This window comes from Passer montanus, unplaced genomic scaffold (genome assembly GCF_014805655.1).
Source record: "Passer montanus isolate IOZ18808 unplaced genomic scaffold, ASM1480565v1 scaffold150, whole genome shotgun sequence".
Classification (NCBI taxonomy): Eukaryota; Metazoa; Chordata; class Aves; order Passeriformes; family Passeridae; genus Passer; species Passer montanus.
Genome location: NW_024362052.1, coordinates 710,067 through 726,223, shown reverse-complemented (window position 1 = coordinate 726,223; position 16,157 = coordinate 710,067). Strand labels below are relative to the sequence as shown.

Sequence of the window (16,157 nt, the reverse complement as noted above, 5' to 3'; positions counted from 1 at the left end):
GAGTGTCAGAGGAAACCACCACCCTAACCCCTTTCATTAAACATTGACAGAGTGCTCATCTGCATATCTTAATCTTGAGCAAACAAACCCAAGTTTGGAGTCAGGTGTGTTTAGCTGGATTAGAGATCACTTTCCCTCTCACCCCACCACATTTAGGGCATGAAACGGAGACGAGAGCCTCAAAAACACCATCAGGTTTGGGACTGATGGCTCTCCCCCAAGTCCTTTCTCAGCATGTTTTCCTGACTTGGAGATGCTGTTAAGAAAACAAACATAAAAACCACAGGCTAACTCGGTGGGTTCCCCTTTGACAATACACTATGTGCCAGGGGGGAAAAAAAAAAAAAACAACAAACCTTCATTCTCTTACAACATGTGCTTAGCTAAGCCCCAGTTCAAATAAACAGCTGTGCCCAGACCTTCGCTCCAGGGGCAAGCCTGCACCATGAGCTCAGCACACCTCTACCCTGCCTGATGCCAGCAAAGGGCTTGTAGGGTGAGCACAGCCTTTCCTGCTCAAAACTAATTCTTGCTGCAAGAAATTATTCCAGCTTTTCCAGGCAAAACCTGCACTGACAGAAGAGCTTTTTAACCAAAGCAACTGTGCCAGCAGAAGACAGAAGACATAAGAGGCTGCCAAGTTTGCAATGGCATTATTTAGTTGTTAACCTGTTTACTTGGCAGAATAAAACCATCAGCAGATGGCCTTCAAAGCAGTTTTTATTCGCTAGCTCTGTGGGGATGTAAAGGCCTGACCCCACAACCACCACTGGAGCATCCAGCCCCTCACAAATGGCTTTTCCTACACACACGACCCTCGAGTGGCAGCACTGCCCTGGGTCTAGACAGAGAGCTGATATAGCAGAGCATGAGTGAAGTCATCACCACAGTAGGCTCACAGTAAGCCCCCTCAGCCCCATTAGCCATCATCTATCAAGAGCAAAACACCAAACAGCTCCCTTGGGAAGTGGCCGGGACATATAGACCTTCTAGAGAGGAAAGCAACGACATTAAAATTCCTTGAGGGACTTACCCTTGCCTTTGTTCTCCCACTGTTGCTTCCTTACAAGTCCAGCAAGCAGGAGCCAGCACAGAGGTTTTGCTGTGTCACTGGCAAGGCAGGAACTCAGCACCCACCTGCTCTCTGAGTGCTGAAGCTTTGGCAATCGCTCAAAGTAACACGTTAGCAGCATGGTACATTCCTAACCTCCACTCTGTCCCTCTTCCCTTCCATCAGATATGGGTGGGAAACCACACACACTGCAACAACTTTTCAGGCATGTCTTTAGGTGACATTTCCCACCTCTCAGTATAATTGTCAGCTACAGAAAAACAGGTCCATTTTTATCCTTCCCTCCTCTAGAAACAACAAAAACCCCTCACTGCTGAGCAGACCTTTCAGCATTGTACCTCCAAATCTGGAAGTAAAATTCCATCGATCAATTCACTCCTAATGTCTATAAACCTGTTTGGTCTAGTCCCTGCTCACCTCATTCCCTCAGCATGTTATGTGATGTATTCTGCTTTATTCAGGTCACTGCCTGCTCCCACCCCTCACTTGGTCATTCCAGTGAGAGACAGACTGTAGTTCAAACCAAGAGCTCCATCCAAGCTAACGTCAAGGGCCAAAGGATTTGCAAAAGCTAACAGAGAAAGCTCTCAGGAAGCTGACATTAGTTCCATGAAATCATCTCACTCCTGTAAAAGTGGTCTAGAGCAAAACTAAGAACTAGTAGCCCACAAGTTTCAAATTTGACAGTTAACCTGGGCCTCTAAAAAAGCTGAGAACCCTCATTTTTACCACTGAGGGACCAAAAAACCCCATGCTGTGGATGGGAGTCTCCTCTTGTCACTGTGCAAAGCAGAGGCACTGATGAAATGCTGCTGTTGGACAACAGCAAAGTCCCCAGCACACACTGCTGCACAAGCAGAACCAGTGTATGTGACCCTGCTGGAGCACAGCCCCACTGGCCCCAGCCTGTGTGTCCAAGCCACCCCAGCCTTCTTTCCCAAGGCTCCCAGTGGATTGTGCACAACAGATCTTCATGCATTCTATTTAGCAAGAGCCTACTTCAAAGCCAGCCTGCAAGTACCTCAGCCTCACCCCACATTACAGCTGTACTGTTTCCTGCAAGGACTCAAAGCTCCCCCATCTCTGTGATTTGTTTCTTGGTTTTATTTCTGTGGAGCTACTTTGAAAATGAAGCTTCAATAATGAACACAAGCCAAAGATTCAGTCCAAGACATCTCATTCTCATATCCTGCCAGATGAGTAAAACTGTATGAGCCATATCAGAAGAGAATCAACTTACCATATGAAAATCTCCCCATCCAACATGTGTCTCATTGAGAAATCTGTTTCCCTTAACATCTATCTCAACCTCTGCTCTTTAAAAACAGCAACTGACAACTTCCCTCTAGCTCCTGCCATTCTCCCCAGCCACTTCCACAGCAGCTAAAAGGTTAAAAATACAGCCCAATCTTCAAGGCACATCTTGCTATCAGCACTGCAGGTGCTGCTATGACTCATGGTCACAACAGCAACATGTCCAACACCTCACACTGTCAGGCAGTCACCACTGGAACCAAGGACTTGCAATTACTGACAGTTTGGGTATTATTTCAGATTAAAGTTCATTTTTACAAACAGCCCACAGTCCCCTTAAAAATAAACCCCCAGCAATAACAAAAACTTAAACCAAACAACATATCGTAATTTTTTTAACCAGAGCAGAGATGGCACTGAAAGGTTTTGGGTGTTGCACTGCCAAAAAAAACAAACAAAAGTCCCCAAACAAAACATCCTGAAACCAAGGAGCAGAAGTGGAAATCAGTACTTACATGAAGAGGCCAAGAATTCTATGTCTACATTGAATTTTGAGACTTTTAAGTGTTTCCTAGAGAAAGAAAAGATCATTCAAGGGACATCCTATTCCAGCCAGCAGGAAATGTCATAGGACAGATCTAATCCCCTACAGAAATGTCTTCCAGGACCTGAAGCAACTACAGATACCCGAGACAAGGCTCAGAATGGGAACAGCCAGTACTTTAGCCTAAATATCCAGGCTCAGAGCTGAGAAGGTGAAATGACAGCACAGTGCAGGTACCCCCATCCAACACAGGGAAATGAAACGCAAAGGCTCAGTCCGTGGGCAGCGGCGTGACAGACCAGGAAGGAGAACTGGCTTATATTCCAGCACTAGAGACAAGCAGAGTAGAAGAGCAAAACAAAAACACCTCAAAGGCAGCACAGCAAATGCGGAGACAGAAAATTGATGACAAAAGTGGCTAAAGGGAAGGTTCCACAGAAGGGCTTTGAAAGATCCAGAGATCTTCAGCCTGTGCTGCACAACAAGCAAACACAAGTGCTACATTTCCAGCAACGCTTTCTGACCTCCTGCCAACATGATCCCAGCTGGATTGTACCGGCGATCCCAGAAGCAATGCTAACAGCAGTCTTTAAAGCCAACAGTGCAACCAGATGCTGGAGGTGTCCTCATCTGAGGGCAACTGGCAAGTGCAGACCGTCAATAAAACATAAAATGCAGATGCATTATCACTTTGAGTGTATCATGGGTGAGCAACCTTGGGAGAAGAGGAAATTTTCAGACAGGAAGAGCTAGTGACTCATCTCCGGCATGGACTAATTCCATCAGTCCCACTGCAGGCATAGGCTAAGTCACTAAGAGATCTCAAGAAAGGCCATTATTTACATACCTAAGTAACAGCAAGCGTGCATCACAGGAGTTAAAGCAGGCAGGACAGCTGTGAAATTTGGCAAACACAGCAAGAATTCCTTCTGAGAGTGTACCATGCCATATCATCCCCAAAGCTCAGTCCCACCTAGCCTAAAATGTTGAACAGGCTGAGAAGCCACTGGCAGCAGAACAACCACTGTCACCCTGTCCTTCCAGGAAAAGGCAAGTCCTGTGCACAAGCCATGGTTATGTCAAAGGGGAAGAGTAAACCTCAGCAGGAAAGAGCTGAAACAGTGAGATGAATCTGTTCTCCACAGCTAAAGGTCTAAGAATAGCAGGGGCACTCATTAGCCATAAAAACCTGAGTGTAAGTGCATGTCCAACAGCATGAGGAACGCTGACAATGGTGCGCCTGATGGCTCCTAGAATCAGGGAATCTCCCTTCACTCTTCAATAGCTCAGGCTGTTCAGTTCCACAGAACAGAGCTGGATTCCTGTGTCACAAGTCTCCCAGTCAGAAACCAGACTGGTTAAAGCAGCACGAGCTGCACCAAAGCCCCCACTGGAAAAACCTCTTCAGTCAGTTGACATGAGCCCAATCTCTAGACAACACAGCAGAGACAGCAAAGAAACTTTGGCAAGGACAAGCACTCCTGGAATACCTACACAACTATGCTGAACCATTGCAGGAAACCCTCAGGGAAGCAGCAGCACTGAAGATCAGGAACGATAGCTAAAAAGCCAAGTCCTGCTCTGTGTGACTGCGGGTGCTCTCCTCACGAGGCTCAGCACAGACAGGACACAGGTGACTGACCAACAAGCCAGTCAATGACCTGAGGCCACTGTGCTGGGCCAAGGCTCGGGGTAAAGGCCATGAGCTGCAGCAGGGACAACACCAAAGGTGCGGTGGAGGCTCAGCAGAGAACAACCGCTATGGCTTCAGCAAAGCAGTAGAGGCAGATCTGAAGGGAACAATGAGAAAAGAACTCAGTCAGTATAGCTGCTGCTGAAACCAGGAAAAGGTAGGAAAAGCCTCAGCAAGCAGACGGATCAACTCAGCAGAACTACTCAGAGAAGAGACTACAAAACCTAAGACAGCCAAGTGGAGCAGGGCAGAAGCCACATGCTCAAGAGGGCTGTGTCCGAGACAAACACTGGAACACTGGCTTTAACTTGTCTGTTACAACTTGTATGAGATCATGTTTCTAGTAGATATTAAAAAACAAGTCACAACTTAGAAGGAAGTTGGAGAGAAAAGCAAAAAATACAGGACACAAGAAAGCACAGGATGTCCTCTGTAAGAGTTGCAGTGGCAACATTTTTGTAAATAACTCCCAGAAACCACCAGGTTTTTTCCAAGCCAGGCAGTGCTACGAGCCAGCAAACATCCATGGTGCAAGCTGGACAACCTTGACTTCCTGGAGATCATGTATGGCATGTCCAGCCTGCCCAGGACATTGGGAAGAGCAGTCAGCAGAAATCCAAGAAATGAGCAATAGCCTGTAATCTCATTTAGCAAACACCATAGTCTTATTCACACTGCTCTCATATTCTTTATACCTATGGACTGAAATACAGATCCAAGAAGAAAAGTCACCTGCACACAAGAGTCTCCAGTTTGGGCTCTGAGCACTCCATTATGCCCACCTAAGGGAAAATAAACCCCTGCACTGCTTACTCCCAGCGTGAGCTCCACACTCCTTGTCACTGCTGCACTCCAGTCAGCATTCTGGAGATGCATCCCCAGTCCAGGCTGCTTTGGCACAGTAAGCCCTGTGCCCAGCCTCAGTTAGTAGAGCTGCTAGGTGTTTCACTTTGCAGCAGGCTGCCAGCATCAGCCCTGAAGGCTGCCATGGCTCAGACCCAGCAGGATTAGCGTTATCCATGTACTAATGTTCACTCCCAGCACAGAAACAGCTGGTGGCTGCATGGAAGGCCTCCTGGTGACCAAATCCCTGCCATTAGCCCACCCTTTTCTAGTCATGCACTTAATCCAGCAGGGTTTGCTCTGCTCCACTCCCTCCTCCCGGAGAGCGAGATTGCTCTCATTCCGTGCTCTATTTATCCTCTGGCCGAGCCAGGAAGTGACCTCTTCCTTCTTTACCTTTTCCACAGCCATTCACTGCTGAAGCCCTAATGCTCCTCTTGCAGCCCGCCCAGGGACTGAGACACAATGACCTCCAGTGGCAGATTCCTGCATGGACTTCTCCCCTTTATCACTAGGCTACAGGGACTGCAGCACACTTTTGCCATCAGTTTTTATTTCAAGACCCAACTTCTCCTAAGTTTCCTCTCCTCACAAATGGTTACAGCTTTCATTTTTCTACGTGAACTAACAGAGCTAACATTGCACTGATGGCTTTTAATATATTTTAAAGCAAATAAATAACTTCCATTGGCAATGAATCTGGGTCAATGGCATCAGAACACTGCAGAGCAAAACCTAGAACCAGGGCTGCCTTCCTTTTCCATTATTTAACAGCACACTTCAGACCTACAAAACAGCACATCCATTTTAACAAATGCCTCCTCCCAGGCTCCTGAAGGCATGGGGAGAAATCAATATTTTAAAGACGAAAAGAGTGGAGGTAAGAGTGATTAATTTACTCACACTCATGAAGAGAGTCTTTTCCAGAGGGAGCTGGAAAAAAACCACCTGGTGCCCACACACTCGGGTCCTCTTGGCAAGAGCACTTGCACACTGTGTTTTCCTAAGATATACCTCATTACTGCTGCATACATGCAGACTTCTCTGGTCTGCATAACAGTTCACAGTGAGTTTCTCTTGGGTCATTTTTATTTCACAAAGAGATTCCTGAGTATCTAACCACTAGAAAAAGAACAGAATCAATGCAATACCTACCATACTTATATACAATTCCATTATTATAAAGTCTGCTCAAATAAACACAAAACAGTACTAGTAAGTAACTGGCATCAAATTATAGAAAATTAGGTTCTATCTACAAAACTGGTAGCTGTTTCAAGAAGCACCTAGAGATGAGAATATGAACTTCAGTAAACTTAGAAGAGAACTTAAAATCCACTACACAGAAAACAGTGACAAGGAGTGAGAATAGAATGAGGCAATATTAAGACCATTGCTCACATGGGTACTTGCATCACAATTAAAACCCTACTAATCAGTACTTCAATCTGTTTTCTAACTGGAAAAAAAACAGCATCCCAATTTTGTTTCCTGATCTTGACTAAAACAAGCAAGCATTCCTAGGTAATTCCATCAGAGTATCTCTTACCCAAGGGAAGAGAAAGGGAGCCCAAAGGCTGAAAAACAATCCTCACCAAACAGTAGACACCAGTTCAGAAACTTTTCGCATCTCTAAAAGGCAAAAGCCACCACAATAATCCTGGTTTGAGGTAGCCTGGGAACAGATGTAAGCAAAGGAAATACTGACAGGTTCTGAAGGCTGAGGCACTGCTGGAGCTGAGGTCTAAGCTGAGGCACGGGCAGACCAGTCTCAGGCCATCTCTGCTGCTGTCTGTGCAGTGTCTGCCCTACATACAAATAACTGCAGCTTCGTGTGCTCCAGGCCAGCCACTTGCAGATCCCCCAGGAGCTTGGGGGCCAGTGGGGTGTGTGTTTGGGGTTTGGTATTGTTTTTTTCTCTGCAGCAATTAAAAACATTCTTATAATTGGTCGTGACTTCGCTCCCTCCAAGCCAAACTTGGCAGGCAGAGATTTTGTAAAGCTTTCTGGAACGGGCTGCAGATAACCTGCCACAGAATTTCTGTGTGCTCTCTGTGATGGGTTTCAAAAGAAGTCTTTATTAGAACTCAGACATGTTTACTTCCTTGCAACGAGCACTGTCATTCCAATTCCTGTAATTAAATCCACAATTTTGACAGCTGAAACTGTAGAAATAATTGCACTGTTAGTCAAAATAAGTTGTTACTGCTCAGACTCTTGCCAAGAATGCTTTAAAAGCTTGTACTATGTGTTTCAAGTAAATCTGAACTGAATCTTCATCCATTCCACCTCACTTCCTTTCTGGAGCAAAGATCTCAAAATCTTTCCTTTTACTATGCAACCTTCAAGTCCTGAACAAGAATTTCTGCCAGACTAATGCTACTTTCCACACAACATAAATATTATACAATGCTCTTGTGCTGAGCACTGTCACACACACGATGCTCTTTATGTAATCCTGTGTCTCTGTCCCATTAGTTCATTTCCCATCTCACACACAAAAAAAACCATGAAGTCAGCCAGTTTCTCAGAAATCTTAAGAGAAATGTTTTACACCAAATACACCTATTGTACCAGTATTACAAACAAGCAATCCACAGTATTACTTCTTTTATGAGACAAGAAGCCAACACTATTAAGACTAAAAAGTCTTTCCAACCACTTTTATTTTTCAGCCAATGGTTAGGGAATGCCAGCACAACTCCAGCCATAAAGGAAGAAATCTCATCTCCAAAATCAAGTAGCAGAAGCACCACAGCAGACTATAAAAAGCTTCACAATAAAATTTTGCCTTCAAAAGCCAACTGTGCACTCAGAAGTGTTTAAATCAGAACAAGGCAGCTCATAAAACCCAGCACTTGAGATGGGCAACCTGAAGTTTGTTTTCTGCACCTGGAACAAGAGGCTCAGGCAGCAGCTACTCCACACAGGTCTCCACTTCTTCCTCCAAGCAGGTGAGACTGAAAAAACTACTTCCAACAGTGCAGAATCTGGGATAAGCACCCAGAAGGCTCAGTGAACACATGGAGCAGCTGGAACAAAGGCAGGAAGCCACCTCTCACATCCCTAATGCCATTATGGGATGGTTTAGCAACACGTTATTTACAGATGGAGGCCGTTTGCAAAATGCCTTTCTGCCCAGGGCAGTGCCTAGCAAACAAACATATTCCTTTCCAGGAGAAGAGGACTCACCAGCAACAAACACAGCGCTGTTTTTGGAAAAGCTAAAAAAATTGGTACCCCAAATCTGCTAGGTAAAAAAAAGCCTCTAATAGCCTGGTTTGCAGTGCATAACAGAAACAGATATAAAAATTCACTTGCTATATACGGAATTTCAGTCACATTTGGATTTAATTCAGTGTATTCTACGAAGAACTTCTTCCACGAAAAGCATCAGAAAACATTTTTGCGTACCTTAAACCATAAAATTCCAGGTTATAATAAAATGCCCTCAGCAGCAAAAATGGTTTTTACCTTTTACTTCCTGGGAACAACAAAACATCCATTACAAATTCATGAGGCTAAAAAAACAATGAAGGGATCTAGAAACCAGCTACCCTCTTCAAAATTAAACAACAGTTGGGCACCAAATAAATTAAAAACACCTGCAAAATACTCTAGAACTCATTGGTCTGATCAAAAACTGGCGCAGCATTTGGCAAAGCTCAGAATCCTTGTCTCTTCAGAATCTGTGCATGTCACTTCACATAATACCGAACAGACGTACCGATTTATTGAATAATTCCCCTATTCCCAAAGTTTATTTGTTCCTCACAACCAAATCACCAGGACAGAGTCGTGCCTCTCCAGAGGCCTCCTATAAAAGAAGGAAGAAGCTGCACTTGGATGGCACAGAAGTTTGGAATGGTTTGACTCTGTCTGCACTTCAAAGAGGATTACAACGTGCTCAAAAATTCCTTGACCTGCAAAGAGAAACAAATATTGTCAATCACAGTGTTTATCAACAGAAATAGGCAGCAAGTATATTTACCTCTCCTCTGCTTTATGCTTTGCTACAACCTAAAGAAACAGGGAAAAAGCAGCTCTGGCTCAGCCATGCCATTACCTGTCCATCAAGAACATTTCCAGACATGGTACCTGTAATTTAGCAGATGCAGGGAGAGACACAGTGGAATGATGCTCACCCCTCCTGCGGCCCTGAACTAGAGCCCTCTGTCACAAAGGGCTGCACTGCAAACAGCTGTCACCCAGACAAAGGAGAAGGATAATGGCCACCTGGAAAGAGCTGTCGTTTGGAAGCCAGGGAGTCACGCCCACTGCCTGCACACCAGCCGGGTTTAATGCTGGGAACAGCCCAGGGCACCTAACCAGGCTGTCCCTTGGAACCTGAGGCTGGCCAAGACATAACAAAGCAATACCTACCAAAACCACACTGCTCAGAGAAAATCCAGTGCTGGAGATCAGTGCCAAGCACACAAGCCCTGCCTTTAAGTTTCAGGAACATCCTAGGAACTAGGCTGTGATACAGCCTGAAAACAGGAGCATTTTCCTCTGTCCACTCAAGCCAGGCTACTCCACAAAAGGAACCATTTTCTAGAGGAGATGATGCTATTCTTTTGGCAAAGGCTCTCCTACACAGAGCCCATCTGTAAACATTTTGTCCAAATTCTTGATGTGAAATGGAAACAGATCTTGGATCACACTCTCCAATTGTGACCCTTCCCTTCCCAGGCCAGGACTCAAGGAGGGGGAAAAAAAGGAAGAGGTCAGATCCCTTCCTCTAGAGAAGGGAACACATAACTGTGCCAAGACTAACTTGAAAGGCACCACGAGAAAGCCAAGCTCTACTTCAGAGAGCAGCACCAGTAATCCTGCATGGAAAACCCTGTCAGGATTTACACACCAGGCACAGTTTCAGGATCAGCATCACAGCAGAGGGAAGAAGCAAGGACACCGGGTCTGGGTCCCACACAGCAGACACCAAAGCCCAATGTACCCAGCCTCATCAAGCGTACCTCTTCCCTGGCTCCATTTAGGAAATGCCAAAATATAGGGCCACACAGGGCATAGGCAGTTGCTGGCTACCCCAGAGAAAACTCCTGCAAAATCCATACTAAGTTGCCCGAGCTTGGCCTTATCTCATCCTGTGCAGATGGGAAGCAGGCTCCCTCCACAGCTGCCATCTCCGGTCATTCCATCGATTAACAGGCTCAACCAGGAAGCCTGGTTTTAATCAGGAGAACACTTCCACTCCTAGGTGGATCAATGGAGATGAAATGACAAAGCTGCTTTTCTTGTGAAGGAACACGTTATTTCTGAAGAATGGAAAAACGTGTGCAAACCACTGCTGAGGTCTGTAAGTCATTGCTGCTACTCAGATCAAAGTAAAGTTGTCCTCGCTTGACTCCCACTGGGATTCAAGGACCGAACACCTGAGCAGTTAAATGATAAAGGCTTGGTCTAGCTTTAAAATATGCATTGCCATAGGCTGTAAAGCTGTTCATTACCCAAATGGAACTCTGTGACTTTAGAAGGATGATTAGAGTGTGAAGTGAATTTCTAGAGCAACGTGAATCATCAGTTTGTGCTGCTTGTGAAATTTTACCTTTTCGATCATGTGATCATATTTGTCCTTTTTGCCCTTGAAGTCTTCGTTAACATCGAGCGTTAAGATCGGGATTTCCTGCAGATAGTCAAAATCTGTTCTGTATTGGGAGAGGAACAAAGCAAATATTAGTAGCTGGAAATAAAGCAGAGAGCATTCAAATCCCTGCCAGCATTTTCATTGCTAAGAATACCCCAAGAAGAACTGCACCTATAAATTACAGCCAGGAATTCTGAATTTACAGCATGGCTCCTGGGATACACCAGTGATTCCCAGACATCCTGCTCCCCCAGCACTTAATGGAATAACAACACTCTGTGTGTTAAAGCCAGTTCAGCTGAAGCCTCTGCTGCGTGAAGAGAACTTGGAGCACTCTGCAATAATAAACATGCTGGAAAGACACTACTGCTAAGGAAACACCAATAGAAACGAGCCTGCAGTTCAGATTTACACATCATAAGAAAAGCTGAAGTTTCACTGCCCCACAGAACATCCTTACAAAGATTGATCTGTCCTCAAGGAACCACTCAACAAAGCCTACCGCAGTGTCCTGTGCTGGAGCCAGCTTTCATGCTTGTAGTGAAGCTTCTCCAGATATTCGATGGGGATTTCTTGTTCTTCATCTCTTCCACGCAAGTAAATCCTATTCAAGCATTTCTAAAGGCAAGAGATAGTAAATCAAAATAAGTAAATTGCTGTGTTGCATGCCAAGAGCACAGAAATAACCAAATTTAAACCAAGCAAATGTTTAAAATCATTTGTTCCCACCCTGAGCGCACCTAAAGCCTCAGCAACAAGCCAAAACTATTGAAGTGTTGTACTTTGTAATTTAAATATACATTCTTTTCTTAAATACAAAAACAAAAAGCCCCAAGAGTTACTCCAGTGTGTTACATTCCACAGTTTTTTACAACCATAACAAAACTGAAGGCATGGAAGCTGGAAGCAAGGAAATATCAAAGTGACCTCTAAGTTCATTAGAGCTCTTTTAACCTCATGTTTTTATGTGGTTCAAGCAAATTCCACGCTCAAAGGAGGTATTATTCTGTTCTCTCCTTTTAAACAAAAATTAGATGGCCCAAGATCAAAGCCTGGTCATAAGGCCTTGCACACAGTGTGTGCTTTCACCTGGCCTAGCTCCAGCTAGGGGCTTCACAGACCACCCCCACATCAGCACTGCCACGACTGCCAACTGTTGTGTCCATTCCCTGTACAGCTATAATCCCGATGTAACAGCTATTCCTAGAGGGATTTTGTACTTTCCTGCAGTCACTCACTTTATCCCAGCGGTACTTTCTGGTTTACTGTTCTCATGCATTCTGTTTTTAAAATGAGAAAATCATTACCATCACAGCTGACTTTAGTACACACAGTCTACATTTGAAAGAGCTTTTTTGCTTAAGTACTTCCAGACCTAGTCACAGCTCAGGTACTGCAGCCTCCAGAGGAGCAGCACAGCCTGAGCTGAGCTCTAACCACGAGGGGCAAGGCCCAGAACACAGACTTGTTTTTGGTGTCATCACATTCATACCCCTCACCTCAGGAGTGGCTCGGAGATAAATGATCCCATCCAGTGCCAGCCTGGAGCCAAACTGTTTATTCATCCAGTTGTGCCAGTCCTGGTAAATTGTCCACTCGGTCTCGTTCATGCAGTCAGACTCGTACAAATTGGCAGCAAAGATGTACCTGTGGACACGGAAGCGATGGAAACAAAACTTCTCTCAGACACAGGAACCCCTGGGTTTGCCTCAAACACAGGAACCGGAGAAGAAGCTGAGTGGTGACGCTGCAGCATCTCTGAGGATCTCCTGGAGCAGAATAAACAACCACTATTCTCCTCCTGGAGCTGTGTGCATGAAGCCCACCAACATTTGCAACAACACCCCACAGAAGCTGGCTTGTACACCGGGTCAACTATTTACAATATTTACAATAAATTAAAACACATGAATTTTTGCAACATATTACCACAGGGAGAACACCTAAGAATTATGGGCTGGGATTCAGTTATCAGTCTCACCTTCTGAATCCAGAAACGCAGGATTGGGCATTTATTTAGGCATTTTGTTGTTGGCCATAACTTAAACACGAGGAGCTCCACCTCAACATGAGGAAGAACTTCTTTCCACGAGGGCGGCCAAGCAGCATCACAGCTGCTTTGGGACGTCACGGAGTCTCCCTCTGGAAGCATTCTGACCACCTGCGCTGACGCTGCCTGGGCTGGGGGCTCGGGCTGCCCTTCCAAGCCCACCCATGCCGAGGTTCGGCTCGGGAGGGCTCCCCCTGCAGGGCTGCAGCCCCGCGTACCTGTCGCTGTAGACGGAGCGCTCGAAGAACGCGACGGGCTCCTGCGCGTCCCGCAGCTTGTCCAGGGCGGCGAGCTGGGCGCGGATTCTGCTGAGGCACGCGTACGTCTGGAAGGTGAAGGCCCAGCGCTCCGGCTTCTCGTACATCATGCGCAGCACGTTCCCGCCGCTGCGCTGCGACGTGCTCAGCTCCTGCGCCCGCGGGAAAAGAGCACGGTGCTGACCCAGCCCGGAAAAGCTCGGGAGCAGCCGGGAGCAACGCGTGCCCGGTGAGGGTTACACCGCGCCCACCAAAACGCACCATGCTCTTGGCCAGGCCTAGCGAAAGATCCCCAGCCCCTCAAAAGCCACCTGCACAGGAAGTAGCGGCTGGATTGCCAATGGAATTACACGCCAAGCGAGCAGCAGGTCTCCATTTCCTAAGACTTTTCATGGCACAGTGTGAAAAATGTGTATTTTATGATTGGCTTTTCGCAAGTATTAAAATGAATATTGTATATGTATGTTAGAAAGTTATGCTGTATTAATTTTCTTAATATAGTTTTAGGTTATAACAGAATGTTAAAATAGAAACTGTGCTATGTAAGATATTTGTTTAAGAAAGGACTGGCACCAGATAGGAGCCACAGGACACCTAAATCTTTCAGAGAAAAGGAATTTGTTGCTCCCTTATCAGGAAAAAATTAACTTCTTCCCACCTCGCTCAGACAGGAAGACGGCATAAGGATTAAGAGGAAGAAGTTGACAGTGACCAGACAGAATCCTGGTTTGAATGGAATTTATGCATCATATATGAGATGTATGAATATGCAACAGGCAATTGTTTTTAAGGGTTAATCCTCTGTTAACCGGTGTCCTTTTTTGGGCTTGTGTTGCCCAGAAAAAGGTACCCGGATGTCCGTATCTCTCTGTTTTTATTGTCTCATATTGTCCTAATCTCTAGTGTTCAAATTTTATTACTCTAATTATATTACTATTTTTATAACCATTTTACTACTATTAAACTTTTAAAATTTCAAAGACAAGCAATTGGCGTTTTTCACACACAGGAAGAAGCCTCAGCACTCACCTGGTTAGTTCACAGTGGCTACAAGTAACTCTTTACCACTTTCAGAAATGACACCCAAGAGGAACTCAGACCTTCTGAATGCCATCAGCAAAAGTGTTGCTATCACACAGTCTGCGAAAGCAGCCAGTCAGCTGGACACGCTGCTGTGCTGAAATCATGCGTTTGACTTTTTTCCCCCCTCTTTTACCTCAGAGTCATCTCCAGAGCTTTGCTGGACATTGCACCATCTAGCTACAGGCTCGGGAACCACTTCCCACTCCTCACAGGCTTGTTTCAGGACATCCACAAAGGTGGATTTCCCTGCAGCTGTAGGAAGAGCATCCAGGAACGACGTCAGTGAGAAGCCACCCACGGCAGTGTTATTTAACTAGAGTTCAGCTCTGCCTCGCACCCCCATAAACCACTCTCCCACACCCACCGTGAGCAGGATCAATTAATGGAGCAACAGGGTTTCTCTTTATCTGAATTTAAGCAGGTTGGACAACAGGCACCTGGTGATATTTTGAGGTGTGCTGGGCAGGGCCAGGAGTGGGATTCAGAGATGCTTATGGAGCCCTCCCAGCTCGGGGAATTCTGTGATTCTGGGTGTTTTACGCCACAAGCGGGAAAGACACGGGGAAAAGCTTATCCCGGACTCCCACACCAAAGAGGTGAAATCTTGTGGAGGCGTGCATCGCTGTAGCCCCGCTCTGCCGTAACGGGAGGAGCCCTCACACAAGGGAAAGGGGGACAAAAGTGGGAAAAGAGGGATGGAAGGGAAGAGGTAAGGAGGAAGCGGAAGGGAGGAAGGAAAAGAAAAAAGACACGAAGGAGGCAGGCAGGCAGCGAAGAGCCCGCAGAGCTGCGCCTCCCCCAGACGCCGCCGAAAGCACCGAGCGCCGCGGAAGCCGCCTCTCCCTCCAGCCCCCGCCTTTCCCCGTCCCGTTTCCCCGCGCAGGCGGCAGGCGGCGGCTCACCGATGTTGCCCTCCACGGCGACCTTCTTGAGGCGGCCGCGGGGCCGGGGGCGCTTGGGCGGGGTGGCCATGGCGGCCTGAGGGGGCGCGAGCCCAGCCCGGCCCCGCGCGCCGCCTTCAAATTTGGCGCGCGGCGGCAGCGGGCCCGCCGGGGCGGCCGCTGACGTCACCGGCGCGCGCCCGCGCGTGTCGATGGCTTCCGGGGGGGGGGGGGGGGGAGGGTCGGAGCTGCTGCTCCTCCCGCCGGACAAAGGGAACGGGACAAGGGGACAAAAGGGGACAAAGGCACCCCCAACCCGGGCACAGATCGCCTTCAGAACTCCTCCTGGGAATGCCAGGGAATGGCCTGGCACCGGCGCGAAGGCTGGCCGCAAAGGGGACCGGCGGCACTTGGATTTAGAGGGCTGTTAATGAAAATCGTTGGGATGGCACAGCCAGCTTTCGCCTGGAATTCTTGACTTCAGGAAGGAGCTGTTCCCTGGGAGGGTGGGCAGGCCCTGGCACAGGGTGCCCACAGAAGCCCCTGGAACTGCCCAAGGCCAGGCTGGACAGGGCTTGGAGCAGCCTGGGATAGTGCAAGGTGTCCCTGCCATGGCAGGGGCTGGAATGGGATGGGCTCTAAGGTCCCTTCTAAACCAAACCATTTTGGGATTCTATGAAAGCCTAAAACCTCCCCAACAGACACCAAACCCAAGGAGAAGCAAGCTAAACAGGGAAAAATCCTGAGCCCAGGGGGACGGGCACCAGCAGGAGGGCACTTATGGCTCCAGATCAGTGTAAAAAATCCAAGTAAAAGCCACATTTCAACCACCTGGTTCCAAACTGCCCTCCAGCCACGTGTGTGATGAACTTACC

The 16,157-nt window shown here is 47.0% G+C and overlaps 1 protein-coding gene across 1 annotated transcript; it reads right to left on the bottom strand.

Moving 5' to 3' along the window:
• Positions 1-8,055: 8,055 nt before the first annotated feature.
• On the bottom strand, positions 8,056-15,434 carry DCK (deoxycytidine kinase). Its single transcript, XM_039701879.1, has 7 exons — positions 15,304-15,434; positions 14,535-14,653; positions 13,280-13,470; positions 12,511-12,658; positions 11,514-11,629; positions 10,973-11,072; positions 8,056-9,329 (listed from the first exon to the last, which is right to left on the bottom strand). The coding sequence occupies exons 1-7, from the start codon at positions 15,371-15,373 to the stop codon at positions 9,303-9,305; spliced, it is 771 nt and encodes a 256-aa protein (XP_039557813.1). The 5' UTR covers positions 15,374-15,434; the 3' UTR covers positions 8,056-9,302.
• Positions 15,435-16,157: the final 723 nt, after the last annotated feature.

Excerpts from the sequence above, each read along its gene's own strand:
- DCK (XM_039701879.1), bottom strand. The coding sequence starts at position 15,373 with ATGGCCACCCCGCCCAAGCGCCCCCGGCCCCGCGGCCGCCTCAAGAAG. Across the intron at positions 14,654-15,303 it reads CGCCGTGGAGGGCAACATCG|CTGCAGGGAAATCCACCTTT; the intron begins GTGAGCCGCCGC and ends CTCTTCCTACAG. Across the intron at positions 11,073-11,513 it reads CTCCAGCACAGGACACTGCG|AACAGATTTTGACTATCTGC; the intron begins GTAGGCTTTGTT and ends CTCCCAATACAG.